Source organism: Trichomycterus rosablanca, chromosome 16, assembly GCF_030014385.1.
Source record: "Trichomycterus rosablanca isolate fTriRos1 chromosome 16, fTriRos1.hap1, whole genome shotgun sequence".
Classification (NCBI taxonomy): domain Eukaryota; kingdom Metazoa; phylum Chordata; class Actinopteri; order Siluriformes; family Trichomycteridae; genus Trichomycterus; species Trichomycterus rosablanca.
The window spans coordinates 21,595,528-21,618,434 of record NC_086003.1 but is presented as its reverse complement, the minus strand read 5'-3'; the positions used below and the strand labels follow the sequence as shown (position 1 = coordinate 21,618,434).

The following is a 22,907-nucleotide window of genomic DNA, read 5'->3' as shown; positions in this document are numbered from 1 at the left end:
ACCCTGAATACACGCTCAATCCTACACAGGTCTAAAAACAGATGGTTGGTGGTTTGATTTTCTTCTTGGCCTGGACAGCAGTTGGCTTTTCTTCCTCCCACTGAGTTACAAATGCAAACAAAAAGCTTGCAAAGTTGTAGAGCTCTAAATATGATTGCATATAATCCCAGACAAGCATCTGCAAAACAAACACGGCTCTAAAACAGCAGTGACCAACACATCAATAAAAATAAAACCATGTCCTTGTGTAATTTTTTTGCCTTTCTTTTTTATATACTGTGAGGCTCTTCATGTTGTATCAAATGTTGCTCAGACAGACAAATATCCACGTCTGGGGTGAGGATTCAAGTTTCACTTTTCCTGAACTTGGATCAGCTCCTTCTCAGTCTTTTGAAGCATTCAAGAACTCAAGCATCGACAGCCAGCAGCTAGCTACAATCAGTCTCAGTGCTGTCTCAGTGTTGGCGCCCAGTGAGATATAGTATTGGTCACGTGAAAAATTTGTGACATCAGTCGTTGCCTTGAGCTTTATATTGAGGTCCTGCTCAGTCCTTTTAGGTGGATAATAAAAGAAATTCTACAGCAGCAGACTTGATAAACAGACCCCTCAACAGGGGCTGAGGTTGATTTATTTTACCCTGATCTAAATGCATTGATGTATCAGTTCACTGCACAAAATAACACTCATACAAAGACTCTCACGGTCAATCTGTGAAACGAATGATATACAGGGTCCATTAAAGTGAACGCTAGTCACATAGAAGTCCTATTGAATAAGGACTAGTTTTTCCAAAGATATCTGAAATATGTTTTTTTTTTTTTTTTTACGTGTACTTCTACGTCCTGACAATGACATTAAGCTGAGAAGCAAATTTGTTTGTGAATTTATAAAATTTAACTAGGGTTTATAATATTTATGCACATTTATTTAAATTTTTAAAAAACACCAGATATCTATTATTTTAACTTCTATTTTAAGTATCTGTATTTTATTTTTTCTACCGCACAATTCTCCTAGAGATGCTCATGACCCATACCAAATATAAGGTTCAGGTCACTAAGCGTGGGTTTACGGTTATACATGCCAGCAAAGCTGCAGTGGTCAAAAAGTGTTAACATCTGTCTGTATAATTATTGAAATGTCTATACAGACAAGACTGAGGTAATCAAACCTCCTCTGAGGTTGAGTGGTGTTTTTTTTAAAGGTAAGAAAGAAGGAAAACACATTTATGGGATCTGGATGGAATGAAATGTCATTTGCACAAGATGAGGACTTTGATGAGGACTAACAGGGCTCTTTTGGGATGTGTGGCACTTGCATTAGCATTTTCAGAAACCATTACTGGATTGTTGAGTTTAAGAGTAATGTTGGCAGCTATCTGAGAATCTGACATTAATATTTTAAACTGTTCTTATACAGGCATATACGCTGTTTGACAAAACGGGATTATTTCTTGTTCGTGCGTACAAATGGAGCAACTATAACTGTAGCTATAACTAAATGATTTTTTTGTACAAGTGTCAAACGGTTGATCAGTGGCAAGTAAAATAAATTAAGGGATTTTACAGGATTATATCACATATCACAGTGTCCTGCATGTTATGCATGATATTAGTATTGCTCAGTCAAGCTGGGGCACGAAAGTCTGCGTACAAACCTGCACTGATGATGTACACCCAAACAAACCCAAAGTTGATGCCAGAACACAAACAGACTTACGTTTTGTGTGAAAATGGCAAAACTAATCAAATCTGCATAATGTAAACATAAAATATGGCTTTATATCTGTTACTGTTGTTACAATAACCAGCTTAACCAGCCTGCCGAATTAGCTGCACTATTTAGATTGACTATTATTTTTGGTGCTGATGGTTTACCAATTGACGACACGTTAACGTTTAAGAGATTTGCAATACAGTTCCTTTGTAGATGGCTAAACAGCCAATTGTAGTGGTTAAAAGTGTCAATGCATTAGACAGGCTAAACTACAAACATGATGAACCAGATCACTGTCAAACCCATTAAAAATGTAATTTTTAAATAACAAAACCTGTAAAAAACTAAGTCACCTCAGCCCACCAGGTACAACTAATCCAGTTCGAATACGGGTTTTAAAGAGATTTGCTGAGCAGCTATAAGCAACTATGCAATTGTGATTCAACAATTTGAGCACTCCCTCTTTACCAAAAACTGCACGACTTACACTTATACATATTGCTTAAAATTATATTGCATTAGAGCATAAAAGATAGTCCTGCTTCTGTCTATAATTCCTACATTACCCAGCTCTGTCCACAGCCCCCTTTACTCACAGGCGTTCACATTTCTGCACATGGCTTGCATATTTCAAACCACAAAAAATCTAGAAACTTTACAGCAAGTACATGAAAAGTCGAATTGGAAGAAGGTTCATCATGGCTCTACAGGGTTGCCTGCAGTGATTTTTATTGTGTTGTGTAGCATTTTTATGGCTTTACCTATCTTTCCAATAGGAGGCGCCACTGCTAAAGGCTACTCATTAGACTCAGCAGTCGTTATGTCACCTTACTGACCATGTACAACTGGTGGAAGGTATGGAAGGTCCTATATTTAGACGCTATCAATTGTTAATTGATAAGTGTTATAAGGAAGATTCTGTTGCCTAATTTACTCCCTATTTTGCGTACCTCGATTTAGTAGCAAGTAAGAAGCAAGTCTTTTTTTCCCAAATAAAAGAGATCAAACCTCATTAAATTGACAATATCAGTACCACAAAGCTAAAAATGTCAACAACAGGGAATTTAGACTTCAAAGAATAAATCGCTCCTTTAGCCTTTCAACTGTTGCACCTTCAGCTAAAAAGCTTCATCTTAAAAAAAAACCCACCACATCATACTTCCACATTTTCTTTTCCCTCTGTCTAATTATTAGGGTGAATCCATCATGGCCTCCAGCATCTCCAGGAAGAGTTTGTGCATGGGCACTCCTCCGCGGGTCTTAATGCTGTAGAAGGTAGTGAGAGCACGATTGGCTGTCTGTCGGAGGAGAGGCAGAGTGAGGAGGAGTCTCCCGGCCCGCTGTGGATCATCCGGACGCTGCTGCATCACCAGCTCCAACAGTGCCTGGTGCAGCAGATCCCTCAGTTTCTGCACGGCCTCGATGTCCTCTATATAGACCGAGTCTGAGAACGAGACGCAGAAAGAGAGACGGACAGAAATGAAAAACTGGTGACTGAGAGATGGATGTGGGTTACCAAACAAACCAGGCTTTACATGGGTGCTAACACATCCGGTAGTGAGGACACGCACAGCTTCGACATGTGACTCCCAGTATTTGCATAACAAATAGACATGCTTTGACTGTGGGGGGTTGAGTTGACTGTTTACAGTAACTGCTGCCCTCACGGGGTGTGCAATACACTCGTACTCTACAAGCTAAAGGCAAAACAATCAATGGGCAGTTCCTCCCTTTCTAACACAATAACAAATCCGATATCAGGACAAGCGTGCTTAATTGTGCAAAACAGCTGACAGGTAACATAAAATGATCAGCCTTTCTGGATTCATCAGTGGGGTCATCAAAATATTCAGACAATGTTAACATAATAAAATGGAGTAAAATTCCAACAAATAATAGTTACACAATTTCAAAGTAAATTTCTTAAATATGTAACATAGAAACAGCAATAAAAAGCTTAGATTAGGACTGTAGTTAATGCTGCTCGAAAAAAAGAAAAAGCTGCTTACCTGAGTTGGTAAGAGCGATGGCTTTAAGCATGACGAACTCCTCCCGTTCCAGCTGCAGGGCCCTAAAGCGACGAGACAGCTGGCAAATTGCCGCGTTGAGTTCAGTCAGGCCGGCCACACGTGACATTTCCTCGTCCAGCACAAAGTCTTCGGCAAACACCACCTCATCCTCACAATTTAGGGAGCGATATGCCACACCCAGCACCAACACCTCTAGCCACACAGACTGCAGCACTGACATCTGGTCTGCCAGAGACAGTGAAAGAAAACCTGCACAAAAGAAAGAGAGAAATACGTTATCTGGATTTCAGTTATCACTCTTTGACGTGTCTTTTTAGACTATTTTATAAATAAAGAAATACTCAAAACCATTTGATTATTAGACTAATCCAGTTCCCTTAATCAAATATCTTGCCCAACCCCAATCTAATCAAAGAGAGCTGGGGACAGTGGTAGCCTAGTGGGTAGAGCTTTGGGCTATCAACAGGAAGATTGGCAGTTGAAATCCAGGCTCTGCTATGCAGCCACTGTTGGGTCCCTGAGGAAGGCCCTTAACCCTCCCTGCTCCAGGGGCACTTTGACCCCAGCTTCCAAACAAGCTGTGATATGCGAAGGAAGAATTTCATTGTACTGTACAACTGTTTATGTATATATGACAAAGTATATCTTCTCAAATGCCCCCTCAGACATGTTTCCAATCTAAGGCCTCTGCTTATCACCAGCCAGAGTTTGGCACCCGCCCTCACTCCCACAGACGCCCGGACCAGTCCCAGAGATCACAAGTCGCAGCAGCAGCAAAACAAGACCCCATCCAACCTCCCTCCCTACCTCAAACACAGCCAACTGTGTTTGTGTGGATGCCTGGCCAGGTTGGTGGCTTTGCTGAGATTTGAACTTGCGATTTTAAACACTAGTGCGTTAGACCACTGCACCACGTAAGTGCCTGAGCCTGCACCTCCCAATGGCTGTGGGCCTGGATGGCAATTAGGTGAATCTTGCACACACCACCTCCAGCTATTCCCTCAATTAGTCTCTTTTTCTCCAGGCACCTGTTCCTCCACAGCAAGCCGTGATTACTCAGCACTTTCTGCTTCTCACTACAGCGCGAAGAGCGGGGGCCGGGGGGTTCGTTCAAACTCGACAGCTGACCATTTTGACCTTGTTTTTTCCCCAACAGGCTTTTGAACAGCATTAGGAAATACCAGCCTATTATCATCATCTTCAAATCTAGACCATTTCATCATCATTTCATCATTCCCTTTAATACTCCTCTCTCACCAGGAACATGCTTGGCCCAGCCGATGATGACAACGAGTTCGCGGTCAGCCAGGTCACACAGCGTTGTGAGGGTGCGCTGAGCCGTGTCTGGCTGCAAAGGATCCGGCATGGCAAACAGCTTCTCAGGCTCAGCTACCAGCAGATGAGACACGATGATGCTAGGGGAGCCTGGTAACACACAAACACAAATTAAAGTTTATTATTTTTCATCAGCAAACCAGTGTTTGTAGTATCAATAGCAGCTGAGATTTTTTTTATACTTAACAGACTTTACCTCTTTCTCCCTCTTTCTTTATGGGTATCGGTGTGCTCTGATACGTCGCATTTTCCATTTCTGGGCGCCTCTTGTACTTCTGTCTTCCTCCTCTTACCCGGTCCAGACGGACTCCTGAACATGCAGCAGATCAAATAGTAATGTTACGGAAATTTAAGAAGGTTTTCAGCGACATCTTCATTTCAAACTGATGATTAGGGAAATGCCAGCTCTACGTGCTACTATGTTACATGTTGTACACCAAATATATGCATGCACTAAAAGTGTCAGTGTTTACTTGCAAATGGTGCAATTCAAATAATAAGCATGCTAGTTTTAATCTTCTCTTATTAAAGTTGTTTTGATACAGGAACTAAAATCGAATCCCAAATAGTTTAATACAGTTAAATTCCACACACCTTTTAAAGAATAATAATGACTTCTACACCGTGCGTCAAGTTCTGGGTGATTTATAGTGACCATACATAAACTGCATTATCCACGGGGGATAAGTAATGTCACACCTGTTCCTGTTCTCTTAACAAGTCTAGTACAAGACAAACTGCATTAATAATAGTCCTAGTAACGTTAGTTCAGAATGTAATACGTAATAATAATAAGCGGCCCGGGTACTTTCTGTGTGGAGTTTGCATGTTCTCCCTGTGTCTGTGTGGGTTTCCTCCAGGAGTTCCGGTTTCCTACCACAGTCCAAAGCCGTGCAAGTGAGGTGAATTGGAGATACAAAATTGTCCATGACAGTGTTTGAAATTAAAGACTTGAACTGATCAATCTTGTGTAACCAGTAATTACCAGTACTGTAAGTAACCAAAGTGTGTAAAACATGACGTTACAATCCTAATAAATAAATAAATACTGTATGTTGGGGACAGAGCTGGAATATGGTAAAAAATTTAATCAATACAATTTAGGTCTATATTTGTATAGCTGAAATGCTTAAAAGCAAACAAATAATTGACCACAAATGAAATGCATTCACTTTAAAGCAAGGGCTCTACTAGATTAAACATCTCACCTTCTTTGAGCATGCCAACTTTGAGACACTTTGTGAAGCGACATGCCTGGCAGGCCTTCCTGCGCCTCTTGGTGATCTCGCAAACGTTGGACGCCGGACAGCTGTACTCAATGTTGCCTAAGAAGGGGGTGAAAGGGGGAACAGATGAATATAAATGCCAGAGTTTAAGTTTTCAGGATGTTTTCCATCTTACCTAAAGCCCAGCTACCACGTCACCATATGAGTATAGTAAAATATTATTTACTCAGGTATTTCCAGACTCTCTTTTATTAAGGTTAGCAAAGCTGGAGTGGAAAAATATTTAACTAGTAAGTATGTTCTCACCCTGTATGGTTCTTTTAAAGAATGCCTTGCAGGCTTCACATGAGGCCACACCATAGTGGTACCCTGACGCAACATCACCACACACCAGGCAAAGCCTCTTGGGAAGGGTGCTAAGGGCATATTTGCAGCGCCCGCCGCCGCTTCCCGTTGAGCCTTCATCAGCACCGTCTGCTACATCCTCTTTAAAGTGGCAGCGCAGGGCCGGACTGTATACAGGCGAGGAGTAGCGCCCGACTACATCCCCCCTCACTCCCCCTCCTCCGCTCTGAGAAGAATCTGAGGAGACAGCTCCAGGACTCGTCCTTCCTCCACCTCCACCCTCCGGACTGCTAGGCTCTGCCTTGATATGAAGATCAGTGCGTCGCTCTCTGGAAGACATAATACCTGTATAGAGAAACAGAGGCAGGGGGATGTTAGAATGTGCGGAAACAAAGTGGCCACACCAAGACTTGGATCATACCACTCGTAAATCACACAAACGCAGACGTAAGATTGTGACAGCATGGTCACCTACAGCATGGTACTTATTCATCACAGTGCTTGTGTCTGGCTGCAGAAATAAATGTGTGGCAGGACCAATTATTGTACGTACAGATGACCGACCTGCTGATAGCGGAGCTGAGATTCCAACTAATAAGTTTAAGATGTCAGTTCTGATGTGCTACCATGTTTTACTGCTGTGCCACCCCAGTGCAACTATGGGCATTTTAATGAGTGTTTGTTTCTTTTAATTTGAATTTATGATGTAAAAATATCTTCCAAGACTTCAGTTTTCTGTTTTACTTTTATTCTTTTTCATAAGAGAAGCATTTTTACAGTGTCGGGCCAAATCCCCAATACTGGCAGGAGCAGAACAGAGTTGTAGTCCAAACACCTAATAAATAGTAGGTTACATCAAATTAGTGCACTAGCCAATGTTTTCATTAACATTGGACATGGGCATTAGTAATTAGCAATTACTTACCAGTGGGGGTCAAATAAACCCAAAAAAATGCATTTTCAAAAATGCTTGTTGCTTGTGGAGCAGCATAAACATTCCTACTAGAACAAAAAACTGCATTTTTTTAACACAAACTTTGCACTGATATCTGTTATAACAGAAACCAGATTAAAGTGTGCTAAATGGACTGAATCCTATACAGTGTCTAGCCATAATCCCAATACCAGATTAGGGCCATTAATCTGGAAGAGAGGAAAACCTACCCTTTAAATCATACAGAAGCTGAGGCAAAGACTTGTATTGTATTGTACATACTCAAACAGATCCACAGTTCATGCTGTCTCAGACCAACATCAGTGCACAGAAATACAAATGGTCTTTTGACTAAATGGGCACAAATTGCCACAGACATACTTTAAAGTCTTGCAAGAAGCCTTCTTATAAAAGTGGCTGTAGTTAATAGCTACAAAGATCACACAGAAGTCACTCTAATTTAATATCATCTGTTTTCAAAATTTTGGGATGTCAAACAAGCTCATGGTCAGGTGTCTAAATACTTTTGCCCATACAGTGTGTGTATGCGCGCATATAAACTAATATCATATCAAAACTCACTGTTATTTGCTATAGTTATATTTCAATTTGAGTGATTATGTGAATTGGCTTCAAACCATTTAGGAACAACTGTACTAATCTATTGTGTACTGTGACTGTGTGTGATGCTGACTGACATGACAAAGATCATGCACAGACAACAAAGGTTTTTATTTACTACTCCAAGTGTTAGAAGGACATCCCTACTGCACATGTTAAGAACTCAAAACAGCTATTGCTTTTCTGATTACACATTTGGATGTAAAAAAACAGGCACATTGAACAGAATGAGTTGAGTGGACGACAGGCATGCAGGACCAAGCCAATTCATTTACATAGAAAGTATAGTACAAACCCCAAATTAGAAAAAGTTGGGACAGTATGGAAAATGTATGGAAAACAGTTTTTCTCACATTTACTTATTTTATTGCAGGAAGTATGAACCCACAATATGTCATGGTTTGTCTGGTCAACTTCATTTCATTTGTTAATATATTCATTCCTGCATTTCAGGTCTGCAACACATTCCAAAAAAGGTTGGGACAGTATCGCATTTACTGCTTTTTAATGCTTCTATTCCTCAAGGAGCATGTGGTCTGGGTTAAATAACTTTCTGAAGTCCTGTTCTTTTAACTAAAAAAAAGCCACAGCAAACAGGCTAACTTCAGCTCACTGCTGATATATTGAGATGACTGAAAGACATCTACGAACTTTATGAGGAAAAGAAAGTGACAACAGGTGTCTCCAATGTTCTCTAAGAGCCAAACATACATGCTGGATACAGCTTGGAGAGGGAGCAAAGAAGACACGGCGAGCTTGAATGTAAGAGAGAGAACGCAGTGCACTGAGTGTAACTATGGCTCAACGCTTACAATCTGTGTTCCAACACTTGCGCAACCCTGAACTTTAACATTACACCCTTTTACCTCCCCACTCTTCCCACTTTGTGACTCTGACAAAAAAAAAGCAAGTTGGGACACTCATGCTTTCTGTAACTACTATATACTTTTTAACATTTTAAAGGGATACCCCAGGATTCTTACTACTTTTACTGTTCTCTTACTACATCTACCACATCTCTAGCAAACGTATGATGACTAAGGACAAAAACTAGGACGTGTTTTAAAAAAAGTGCTGGTTTGAAGATCTTTCACAATCAGTCATAGAATTTTAAGGCAAGCCATAGCCTAGTGGTAAGGGTACTGGACTTGTAATCAGAAAGTCATTGGTTCAAGCCCCACCACTGCCAGGTTGCTGCTGTTGGGCCCTTGAGCAAGGCCCTTAACCCTCAATTGCTCAGACTGTATACTGTAACTGTACTGTAAGTCACTTTGGATAAATGTCCAGCCGCTCAGGTGGCGCAGCAGTAAAAAGACACACTGCAACCAGAGCTGGATTCTGAGTACATCGTATCGAATCCAGCTCTGCCTTACCGGTTCGAGGCCGAGTGGCTATATGAGCAACGATTGGCCGGTTGCTCAGTTGGGGGGTGGGACAAAGAACCGGATGTGGGTGTCTCTCTGTCAGAATGCGATTACGATCTCTGCCGGCTGATTAGAGGTGCCTTCAGAGACGTGGAAGAGTGCCCTTAGGGTGTGTCTCTCCGCATGCAACGCTAGGTGGCACAACACTCATCAATATGTGGGTGGCAAAAATTCATCCGGCTTGCTGCTCATATGTCGGAGGGGATATGGGTTAGCTTCGATCTCCTCGGTCAGGGCAGGGTTCGGCATAGACAGAGAGGAAGCACGATGCAAATTGGACAATTGGACGCGCTAAAGGGGGAGAAAATGCAAAAAAAAATAAAAAATAAACAAATAAATAAATTTTCCCAACATTTTGCTTTGGTGTAATTTAAAATACTTGTAAGGATTGTTTTAAAGTTGCATTTGTTTCCAAAAGTCAGAACGTTTTCATGCAGTTATAAATAGTGCTTAGTTCTTTGTATTAAAATATTTGATTACATTATTACATCTATAAATTATGTATAATTTAATCAAATATAGTTCTCATCATGTTTGTGCCCCTTTGGTGGTATACTTGTTCACTTTTCTAACTAAAACAATTCATGAATGAAAAAAAACTCTCAGATAAAACTTCTCAGCCAAATAGTGTGTGTGCCAGTGCTCCGGGTTTGATAGTGATGTCCTGAAGAGTTCAAACCCCTAACACACACGTGTCACTTCCACTAACAGGTGATCAGAGTCTGTTTAACATCAGGATGAGGAATTTCTCAGCTATCCATTCACATGTGGATCTGCAGCTTTATGCTAACTAGCGCTCGAGCCATCTGATATCCTGTAAAATATACCACACCACACCCCCGCCACTTTAGCACTGACATCTCAGCATATTTAGTTAGTCGGATTTCACGTGTTAATATTCAAGTCTTGCTCTGATTGTAAAAATCGAAGGCGATAACTAGATCAGTGCCCAGTGGCAACAACAACAAACCCGGTCTACCATCCTCACCCGCGCTAGCACAGTTAGCTTAGCATAAAGCTCACGCTGTGAATGCTAACTTACCTTGTATAAGGTACCGAATCTTCACAGAGCCTCTCACACGAGCCGTCTTAATAATCTACGTACAGACTGCGTATCTATTACATAATGTTACTTTTAGCCGAGAATATCCGTCTGCAGAATATATAATTCTGCCGGTCGAGTGAAACGCATTTTAACGCCACTTTTCTCCTCGCATGAAGATAAAAACATGCGGTTAGTAACCGGTCATCTTCAGGAAGCGAGAGGAGGAGCAGCTACAACTCTCACACTGTCAAAAAGTGCTGCTCACGAACAGCTGAGAAGTGTGTATAGTTATGTTCATTATAAAATCGACGTTTAGATCTAAAATACATGTTAAATGAATACTGCACTTGTCGACATTGTTAAACTATTACAAATAACGTGAAATACAGAGAATGGAAACAATATATTACTTAAAATATTTCTAATGCAGTTTCAACCTTATGGCTTTTTCCAACACTACATTGCATCATCATCACATGTATGATGGCTGATGTATAATTCTCATTCTCAACAAGTTATTCCTCATTCTCATCATTCATCCTGTCATTATTATATATTTTTCTTTTGTGTTTAATTATGAGGTATTCATTTATTCTGGTGAAAGAATAAAGTAATACCTTAAAAAGTCTTGTAAGTTTATTTGGAATCCCATGATGTACATGATGTCATATTATTAAAAATCTGAAAAATAAGATTATAAAATTTACAGATAAATATAATACGATACATAAGATAATACAATAGGGCAGTTGTAGCCTAGTGTTTAAGGTACTGGACTAGTAATCAGAAGGTCGCTGGTTCTAGCCCCACCACTTCCAGGTTGTCACTGTTGGGCCCTTGAGCAAGGCCCTTAACCCTCAATTGCTTAGACAGTATACTGTCACAGTACTGTAAGTCGCTTTGAATAAAAGCGTCTGCTAAATGCTTAAAATGTAAATAAATATCTTGCATAGATTTGAGTACACAAGAATTTTTAATGTCATCTGGACACCACCTGAAAAACATTTCCAGTACCACAGTTTGAGAACCACTGTTTTAGTGAATATTCACTTCTAATTTAACTACATAATGCCTTACGACTTTGTTCTTATAAATATGACCTAAATATTTGTGTAATAGAATAAACAGAATAAAGTTTTTAGAAAACAGAAATGAAAAACAGTAGTAATTTTGTTAAAAAGTCACTGTTGGCAATTAGAAATGATTGCAATAAATATTTTCCCTTCTCAACATCATTTCTCAATGCCTGTCTAATGGACTATTTAAAATTTCCTCATACATTTTAATGGGACAGAAGATATAAGAAGCTAGACGATGTAAGCACAGTCACCTCTTTTTAGAAACCAGTCCATTTATTTTGGATTCATGTTTGGGATTGTTGTCTTTTTAAAAATTCCAGAATTAGTTGGCCAATGAGGTTACATTTTCATTCTATGTATCTGTGCATATATTTTTAGATTTCTAAGCAAAAAAAAGACAGTTGTATGTAAATCTGAATGTGGAACGTTTCACTGGAAGCATAATAAATATAAGTGGTCATTAAATACTTCCCCACTGTATGTTGAAAATATGAAACATAATTGTTTAAACAGTTTGATTTAATCACTATGTTATCACAATAAACAGACTGACCCAGAAACACAGGTCTAAGCTGGACTCCTTGTTGAGGTTACACCTCTTCTGTTGGTCAACTTTATAGACATGCCCCAAAGGACATGCAAACATAACTGTTGATTAACTAACTGTTCTAAAAGGCCGTTAAGTTTAAGTATATAAAACCTATATAAAACCCCACTCCCAGGGTGTATTCTGACTAGTAGTTGCGGGTGTTTCATAATTCCTTAAGACCCTTCACAATCCTTATCAGGATAAAGCATAGTAATAATTAAAGGTTGTTTTATCATGGAGTGTATTATTGCCTAACAAACTACTAATATGTTCTACACCAACAGATGGATCACAAATTAATAGAAAAAGCATAAGGTACCCTGTGGTATGGTAAGTTGTTTTTTTTTAATCTATGATGCCAAATTTAATGGTTGTTTCCATCGCCAACTGACCTGTACTGTACCAAGGTACCCATGCTAAATTTGGTTACCCTTCTTGACTAGAGACCAAGAGTACCAAAGCAGACTGTAGGGGCAGGGTGAGAAACACAGCATATCATTAATTGGTCAGAAAGTGTTGTGACTGCAACAAGACATTACAAGAGCCATAGTTAAAAGCCAATTGCAGCTAATTTTATTAAAGTGGTATCATGTAGTGTTCCTTTTCCTTAACACAAGTGTTCATGCCAAAACGATGCCAAATTGCCCCTCAGAGCATAACAGCACCACCAGAACCCCTTTCAACAGGGGGCAAGCATTCAGGTATGTGCTATTCTTTTTGTGTACACCAAATATCTAATATTAACTTGTGACACTTTACACATATTCCTTCCATCATGGGGACAAAACATTTAAAAATCACATTTTGGGTTACTCTTCATATACGTCCTTACATATATACATACACACAGATAAAAAATAATGTTTTTAAGTTTTCCTACTCTTTGTAGTTTAAGATACAGATAATGCATACCATCAATATTTCTGTTTCATTGCCCTCAAGGTTTTATTGGTTGAGATGTTTTTACAAGGTGCCTACCTTTTTGCTTTCAATTTCAGCCAAGTCCTTTCACTTAGTTTTCACTTCTAACGTGTGGCAATGGGTCAGTTCAATCTGGCCATTAGGAAACCTGTAACAAAGGCATAACATAATAACATATTAAAATTAAAACAATTAATACATCTTTTTCAGAGGTGTGTGGAAACTGGAGACAATCCACACAGACACAACAATGAATGAAAACCCCCTTGCTCCAAAATCCCTTGAACCTGGACTGCAGTTTGTTCCTGAGAAGAAGAAAAACAGAAGCAGGAGCTTTTTCTACCTTGGCAGCCTCTAAACCAATGGCTTTGTTAAACTCATTATCGACAAGGTCACCAGGATTTAATTTATGGAAGACCTGTTTTTAAAGGTTATTGGAAAACATTCGACCATCTGACCAAATGTCTTTTCAGTGATAGTTTGGGTTTTATTTACGAAGTTGTTTAATTTACAGCTAGAGTTACATCATTAAAAAAAAAATCAGTTTACGCTCAATAACTTTGAATTGACTAATACAGACTTAACTTTAATGTATGTAACAGTTAGTATGAAGTCACTATGTTTTACACCCCTACATTTACAGGCAAATATTTATGACCTAGATATGAATTAAGACAAATACTTACAAAAATTAGGTTTGACTAATTGACTAATACTACAAGTTTTATTCAGTTTGTATTTGAACCTCCAAGGGGGAAGATATATATTTACATATAAATATACCACTAAAAGTAACAACCCTGTAGCATGCACTTTATAAGGCTAAATTTGATTATCAACCATTACCTGCCTGCCTGCCCTGACCATTATGCTGTCTCATCAGTACCTCCTTCAACAACACTATTAGGCAGAAAAATGCTGACAAATGGAAAAGTAGACTATTTCTTTCTCATATGGTGCTCTTGCTTACTGTCATTCACACACTCTTCAATCATGTAAAGGGGGGTATGCTCTCACACAGTGTGCACACAATACCCCCTCCCCTACTCAGACACATTCCAAAGGTCAAAGTCGCATGAGAGCTTGAAGGACAAAAATGGCAACTCTCTATCACAGTGCGTGCACACAGAAAAAACACCATTCCACCTGGGTGATAATTTACCAAGCTTACCAAGATAGGGACTACAAAATCAACTAGGAAGCTTCTGCTTTAATGCTTAGAGATGTGGCAGAGTAAATGACAATACATTTATTGTAATAATGTGGATGTATTTAACAATCTGTAATTTGGTGCTGTAATTTAACAAGGTAAAAAGAACTAATGTACTCATACTGTTATCACGAATGGTCTGTTTTACGGTACAAGTAGTTTGACTAATGTTTGTATTTAACACATGCAAACGATGTCAAGATCAAGGAGCTTGGGCAATTGGGCTCAAAGTACCCTATGTTGTGAACTTATAGTCACAGCCCAGTGAGAGATCTTAAAAAAGATATAAAGAAGTGTAAACAATAGCAAGTTGAAATATATGTTAATCTCTGCTCACTTAGCCTTGGCCTGATTTTCTATTTTAACTTTAAAAATAACATGAGTATTAAGTTTTTCTCAAATTAAGATGTAGTTTAAGTTTTGTGTGCATGGATTTAGATCAAAACATGATACCTTTTACTGAATAAAGTATAAAACGATAAAAAAGTAAACACAGGACAGTAATATTTAAGGTCTATAAGGTTGTGGCATTAATGTATTCAATGTATTTTACCAAAAAATGTTATGCACTGCAGCTTTAACTGATCAGGTACCATAGTAAAAAAATGTATTTGGAAATCAAGCTGTTTGTACCCCTATGATGAAATTATTAAAATACATTGGCATAATAGTAAATTTCTGGACATTTTAATTGTTGCATAAATTGTGGCATAAATCAAATATTGAAATGTATATTTCAGAAAAACTAGTACAGAGCATGGCCAGTAGATTTTATTTTGGGGGGCTGGCTACAATGCTTTTCTATTGTTTCTAAATAACAATTATTCCCAACAAAACAAATATTTTTCTTTATATGGGTTTGGAAGTTTTTTTTTTTACATGTTTTTGACTTTGTATTCTCAGGACCTGTTACTAGAAAAGATTTACATAAGACGTTGTTGTAGTGCAATGCAGAAGCTAAACAGAACTATGCTAAATACTGATTATTAATTAATTTATCATTATTAATGAATAATAATAATGGACATGATGTGAGTTCCATTGCACTGCCATTTTTGGTTGTTGTAATGCAAGTGCAGTCCTTAGTTCCATTGTCTAAGCTTGGTGAGAGGCTCCATTAGTCCCACCCCTAATGTATATTTATGAAAGACAGTAATACCATATAACACAATATACCCAAACAAATTGCATGAAGGAATAAATGCTGCTGGTGCTGATTGGAGTCCAATAAAGCAATAATGTTCTTTCTTAATAAATAATGGAACAGGAAGGCCCAAGACTACTAACAAGGCCTGGATTAGAACTTGAGACTGGTGTCTGCATAGCGACAGCCGGGCCCAGAGGCAGGTTGTCAAATTCTTTAGACTTTGTGCACCCTAGATCTTTTGACAAATTATTTAACCCCCAGACTCAGTACTTGGTGGACCATCCTTTTGCTTTCATGACCTCTAATAAGTGGTTTGTTCATGTGCTGTATTATTCATCTGATAAATACTTAATTCAAAGCTAAAAATCAAGCTCTGCTGAAGAGTTTAGAGTAATAAATCCTTTTTGGGGTGGCAACTGTATATATAAACACACCGATGCACATGCACTATTTGAATACTGATTTATACAGTATGTATTAGTTGTAAACATAAAATACAATAAAATGTTTGTCAATCAAGGTAGGCTATAAATTCAGATGTAAACTAGTAGAACTGACATTATTCATATACATCAAGTATTCTGAAAAATAAGTATAAATTCTGATTTTTTGTAAAAAAAAACGCAAATAAGGTTTAAAAACTAAGGATATTGGGACATAAATGTATCAATTTAAAAAGGGTCACTATTACACGCATTGACGAATCACAGTATTTAAATAGTGATATGTGCAAACCAATCCTACATATCTGTTTTATAGAGAAAAGTAGAATGGGGTGAGTAGAAAAACTGAAATATTGTCCAGAGTTTATCTAAGGTACAAGCTATAAGACCAACCTTCCCAGCAAGTAAAATAGCACAGAAATGTTTTGTAAAACTTTACACAGATAAAGTCACATCTGCCTAGTGACTGTCTAATCACCTTATCTACAGGGCTGCGTGAAAAAGTAATTCTCAGAAGAGATATAGAGGTTATCAGCCTTCACATTTCAGTTATAATACATGTGCAGTGTGAGCAAAATGCAAGCAGACCTCGAAAGGTGACATTGAAAAGCCAGTTTGACCAGGTAAATTCTCAAATTGGATTACAGCCTTTTAAGGATTACCAACTCAATCCCAGTAAAGTATGGTGGCTTGTATTTACTGGATGTGAACCAGTATAGTGTAATTCAATGGTAAGCAACAAAATGCAAGGTTAGCAAAATATCATAATGTACTTTTCTAATAAAGCACGACCTCAGTCCTGGAGATAAAGGTTCTGAACTTTCTGAAACTTTCTTAGTCATAAATACCACGCTGACCAACAGTGGCTGTAAATCTCACAGTGGCACAGCAGTGGTACCATGTAGGAGGGTTACCTTATTATAGTGCTTGCAACACACTATATTGTTATTCCTTATTCTTCTTCTTATTGTTATTCTTTCACACATTTGTGCAATTAATACAGTCAAAACTGCTTAACAATTGGTTACCCTTTACCGATGTGCAGATAATCACGCCCAGACCTGTGCTGTGTAATACTGGAGACTATAAAATGTACAGTTTCTATTACATTAACGTTGAAATGTATTTATTTATTTGGATTTTAATGCCATGCTTAACACGTGTCATTTTATGGCAAGATAGGTATTATGTGTCCGTCTGCTTATTTTATCTTTATATTTTGGGTCCTTTTTATATTTAAGGCTGCGAGGTAGGTTAAAACTGTTCTTGTGCTCATTAATGTTTGAAAGACAAAAATTCCCCACTGAAATGCATTGACAGAAAATTCGGAATTTAAATTCCAACTGTCACTTCTTTCCTCATCCAGATTCACGCAGAATCCCTCCTTTTCTCTGTGGCTTGACCGCCAATACACAAACACACTTACTTTACACATACGCACAATCACATATCTGACCAAAATTATTCATCCCCACACATTTAGAAATCTGTTGCAACCACTTACCACAGCATTTAGCCATACCTGGTACCACTTGGAATACAACAGCAACAACCAGAACCCCATAAAAGCTGCATATGAACACCCATCAAAAGTATTCAACCCCACATTTGGAACACCCTAGCAACCACTAGCCATTGCAAAACATGAGGCATACCTTAGCAACCACATAAAACACCCTAGCAACTACCTGGAATGCCACAGCAACCACCTGAAACATCATAGCCCTATTTGAAGTTTAATAGCAATGCCCAAAAACCCAATGAAAGCAACATACTAATACCTGTCAAAGGTATTCAACCCCACATTTGAAACACCAGAGCAACCACTTGGTATACCACAGCAACCATCTAACGCATTAGAGTACCCCCCCCCCCCCCCCCCCCCCCCCCAACAGACATTAATCAAAAACATTTAACCCCACAAATTTGGAACACTTTAGCAACCACCTGAAATACTATAGCTACCTGTTAGCCAACTTACTTCTAACCCTTGTTAACCTGAAATGAAAGTGACAATCAACAATCAGTTAGTGGATCAAATTGGATTGTGTGGTAACCTTCATTTGGTTCTCTTCATTATTTACATCACTGCTTATATATAACACCTTACAATAAAAATGTATGAGCAACTTTTGAGGCAGACAAGAACTTCACTGTTCATGTCTTAGCACACAACCAAAAAAGTGTAAAAGTCTGTTCTGCAATCTCATATACACTATATGTGGTGGTTACCAAAAATAAACACCTTTGATTCACTTTTTTATTTGGAAAAATGTCTTGAATGCAAACTAGCCTCATGAGGAGTTGACATGTGGTTGTTCTATTTTGGGACTGCAGCAAGGTCATTGGGAAATGCATGGGGGCAAACTGAACGTTACGCACAAAGCTTTAGGACAAACTGAAGGTCAGCTGGCATCATATTTTCGGCTCACCTCTAAATAGGGACAATGTCTGGAATGCCAGGTCCAGATCATCAGGCAACCCGAGGATCGTGTTGTGTGTCAATGCGACAATGGGGTTAATTACAAATTAAGTATTAGGACAACAAGTTCATGGTCAGCTGCAAAATTGTTAAGAAGTCAAATTTAAAACTCAGACATAGCGTGTGAGATAAATAATGAATTGGATTTTAAGATCAGCTGGCATCAACATGTATTAGCCTACTGCAAACTTTTCTCACTGCTTTAAAATATGGACCTGCTACACTGCTGATGGCATACTGGCAAAAAGAGGGAGTCATACTACTATGATCTGCAGAGTAAACTCCATAATACTCTGTATTAACACAGGACGTCTGATGGCAGTCCTTTTCTCACAACAAGGAAGTGTGTCAAAATTATTGTCCAGGGTATGAATCAGCCCAGATTTTGAAACTGACATTTTGGAGCCTCAGATAACCCGTGGTGTGTGTTGGGTTTATTTTAGTATTATATCTAAATGCCAATGCAACGGTGCAGAAACTACAAATTATTATGGAATAAGGATTAGAATAAAAAATAATGATAAAGATCAGCTGGTATCAGCATGTTGTACCACCCTACTGCAGATTTTTCCTGCTACATTAATAAATGTGTCTGCTACACTGCTGCACTAGTGGTGCAAATAGCATCTCATGGGCCAAGCAGGAGCCCCAAAACTAAAATTACTTTCCCTTCAATGAACTAAAAATGATCATGTAAATTAGTTATGTATACAGTAGGACATATTTTAAAACATGCATGATGGGAACAATATGATGGTAGGACTATTACTGAGAGTACATTTGTGTTTACACCAAAATAGGGGGCCAGTAAAAAATCTCACTGCCCCCCACATGCTATGGACTCGGTGTAACTGCCCCTCCTGCACTGACAGAGGCTTAAAAGGCCTAAAAAAAAAATCTAAACTCTGGCAAACTGGTGTGAAGACAAACTGGTGTCAAAGCTTATACTCTGCATGTTTTCTTAGTGGTGGACTGGATTGATCTAAATGGCATGTAGTCTGATACATATCTAATGTTTATTTGATTTATCTTGAAATGCTAGGCAAAACTAGGGAAAGGTACAAATGATCATGGTCTGAAGATTACCAAACCATGAGCCAAGTTAGCTAGTATCACCACGTTGTACCAGCCTATGTCCCCACCACTTTATCGAGTGTGTCTGCTACACTAGTTCTCAAATCTGAAATCAAACATACTGGCATGACGACAGAGTCAAAGCCATTAAGATCTGCAGACTACACGTATACTTGGAACAATTTCTTAATGACGATATAAGAATAGCTGATGACTCACTTAGAATGGAAGGCTACAAACAGTTTTTGACTGGCCCATCAGTTTTCAGGGTTTTTCTTTTGGACAGTGGAGCTGCACGCACATACACACTAACTGCTTTGCTGCTACATCACTATGTTCAGATCTATTGAAATCTGGCACCACGGCATAAAGAAAGAGTCAAAATTAGAAAGAGCTACAAGTAATAATAGACAAGCATAGTTTCTTAGTAAGAACGGTCATTATAAGATTATTATAGAAAGCTGCAATGGTGTATTTATTACAAATAATGTATATATACAGGTACAAATAATGCTAATAGATGGGCATTTATTAATGGCATACAATAATCTTCTTTTTTACCAGCTTTGTGATGTGTCAAAATTGCTGGGTAACCAGGTTTGAATGCTAGATATTCAGGTTTATTTTAAGACTGCAGTTGAGTGCCAACACATCAGTGGGGGGAAACTACAAATGATTATGGACTAGGTAATAGGACATCATGATCAAGGTCAGCTGGCATTAGCACGCTGTTCCAACCTACTGCAGATTACTTTGATGACTGTCCATGATATACCACTGCCCAACATTTAAAACCAGGCACACTGGTACAAGGAACAAGCCTAAAAGATTAAAAATAATAATAAAGGCATAAGTTAACTTATGCTTACAAACAGATTCTTAGCGGTGGACTAGATGGGTTCAGACTTGCTGATTTTTTCATACAGATAGCTGCAATGGTCTTTAATACTACACGCCATGCAGATAATGTTAATTCAGTTATATTGGAGTATAGATAATGAGTAATAAACAGTAAAATTATATGCTGGAGAAGCAACACAACATGTTGAAATTATTGTCTAAAGTAAAGATTACCAAATAATCAGACACAATTTAGATGATAGCTAGCCCGGTTCATTCTAGGATTGCATCTGAATTAAGCGTAAATTATTGTGAAATAAGTATAAGGACAACATGATCAAGGTCAGCGTACATCGGCATGCTTTAGCGTACTGCAAACTTTTCTTACAAGTTTTAATAAGCAAATATGAAATATGTTATCTTGTTACTGATAGATATTCTTAAAGGTAACTTGCACTTTCTTAATAGGTTTATTACTGATGGATTGGGCACTATTCTTATAGCTGATTGATAGATAGTATTTTCATTAAACTGTATGGGTAATAATAATGCAATCAGTCTGTAGTATGGGTAATAATGAATACAGTTGTATCTATAGGAAAAAGAACCTTATGATGAATTAAGTGCTGCACCAACTGCTTTTAATTCTTTTCTCAGTTCAGTTCAGGGAAACATATTATTTCTGTCTGTGCTACAGATCACCAAAGACTTTAACTCAGACAGACTGTTTCGTACCTTGAATGCCAAGTAGGCAGGTTTATTCTAGGACTGCAGTTGAATGAACTACAAATTATTATGGACTAGGGATTAGGACAACATGATCAAGGTCAGCTGGCATCAGCATGTTGTACCAGCTTACTGCAGACTTTCCTCACTACTTACATTTGTGCGTCTGAAATCTGGCACATTGTTAAAGAGTCTTGAACATTTGGATTAGGAAATGTTATATGAGTAACTAAATTATAGTGATTGTTGCAAGGGTGTCTATTACACACTGTGCAAAAATATGTAGATTAGATTGGAATAGTAAAGCCTAATTTCTGTACAGTGTTTATTTTGGATATTCTTATTCTAGGCTACTTACCAGGATTTACTGGAAACAGTCCAATTTGTCACGAGTCGCTGAACATCTCTCCAGCGCGGACCGGTTTAGTAAACGCAAACGCACAAATGTATTGAACGCACCTTCGGGATCAACTTTGACCTGACACCAGGTTTCAAACGCAGGATCGGTCCTTTCTCTAGAGAAGCATACGTGACAGACCAGGTTCCTCAGTGCGGGAACAACAGGAGCTAATGCAGCTCAAGCGGACGTGGATTTAATCCGTAATTGTGCTCCGTGCTGAAGTGCATATAATGCGGTTTCGGTTGCCACTGGAAGCTAGTAGCAGTCTTCCGCTGATCGGCTTGCGTCTGCGCCCTCTGCCTCTCTGCTGCTCCTCCCCTCATCCCCCTCCGTTACGTCCTTTCCATCGCGTTGCTTCGTCATCAACGCCGCAATACTGAATAGACTTAAGCACAATCCCGAATCTCTCTGATATTAACGCGTCGGGCACTAGTTAGGGTACAGAGCGCATTATTGTGTAACCATACACAATGCGCATGTGTAGTGAGCGGTGTGGGATTTGGGCAGCGCTTTACTGTAGCCGCTCTTACTCACGAGTTTACACGCGTTTGATCTGCAGCTTTTTTCATGTCGCCTAACCGGCGTGTTTCTATTTTCAGCCCTTTAACAAGTAAATCAAAGCAAATCTGGTAAATCATAGATTCTGACACGAATGCCAATTTTAGAAACTATTAGACAGTGAACAGACTGGTCGTCACTCAGAGTGATTTCTGTTACAAAATCTCAGTTACAACATTTAATATTTACCAGGTCTGTGTTACTAAAGCTTAACTGTTGTGCAATTGTGTTGTAATAAAGCTCAACTTGCTGGGCAAATGTGGATGGCATAAACTGCAATTTGCAAATACTTATGTCTGATTAACTTGCTGTATAAGGTCCTGGGCTAAATTAATCTATATAATCTATCATTTTGATAAATCAAAGCATCATGTCAAATAAATATGGGTGGAACACAGCTAGACACATGTGGTGCTGTAGAATCTTTACATTTAGTCAATTTTAAAATTGGCTGCTCCACCATTTATTCAGTAACAGTTTTATCCTAAGCAGGGTGGCAGAAACACTGGGCACAAGGTGGAAATACAACATTTAAATAGAGTGCCAATGTATCACAAAGAATCACACACCTACACACTCACATTTAGCTACCTACTGTTTTCAGACAGTAATCAGAGCTAAGTGTCACTAACTGATGAAATCTAGATTTCATACATTATTTATGTTTTACCACCGCTTTATCCTGGTCAGGGTCATGGTGGATCAGATTTCCCCAGAATCACTGGTCGGGATGCCGATCCATCACTGGGCCTTGAAAAATA

General features: G+C 38.6%; 1 protein-coding gene across 1 annotated transcript; it reads right to left on the bottom strand.

The window, feature by feature from the left end:
• Positions 1 to 597: 597 nt before the first annotated feature.
• esrra (estrogen-related receptor alpha) lies at positions 598 to 21,614 on the bottom strand. Its single transcript, XM_063011218.1, has 8 exons — positions 21,547 to 21,614; positions 13,324 to 13,414; positions 6,615 to 6,998; positions 6,291 to 6,407; positions 5,279 to 5,392; positions 5,005 to 5,172; positions 3,727 to 3,996; positions 598 to 3,161 (listed from the first exon to the last, which is right to left on the bottom strand). Exons 3-8 carry the CDS (start codon positions 6,991 to 6,993, stop codon positions 2,908 to 2,910), a joined length of 1,302 nt encoding a protein of 433 aa, XP_062867288.1. The 5' UTR covers positions 6,994 to 6,998; positions 13,324 to 13,414; positions 21,547 to 21,614; the 3' UTR covers positions 598 to 2,907.
• Between the last annotated feature and the right edge of the window lie 1,293 nt (positions 21,615 to 22,907).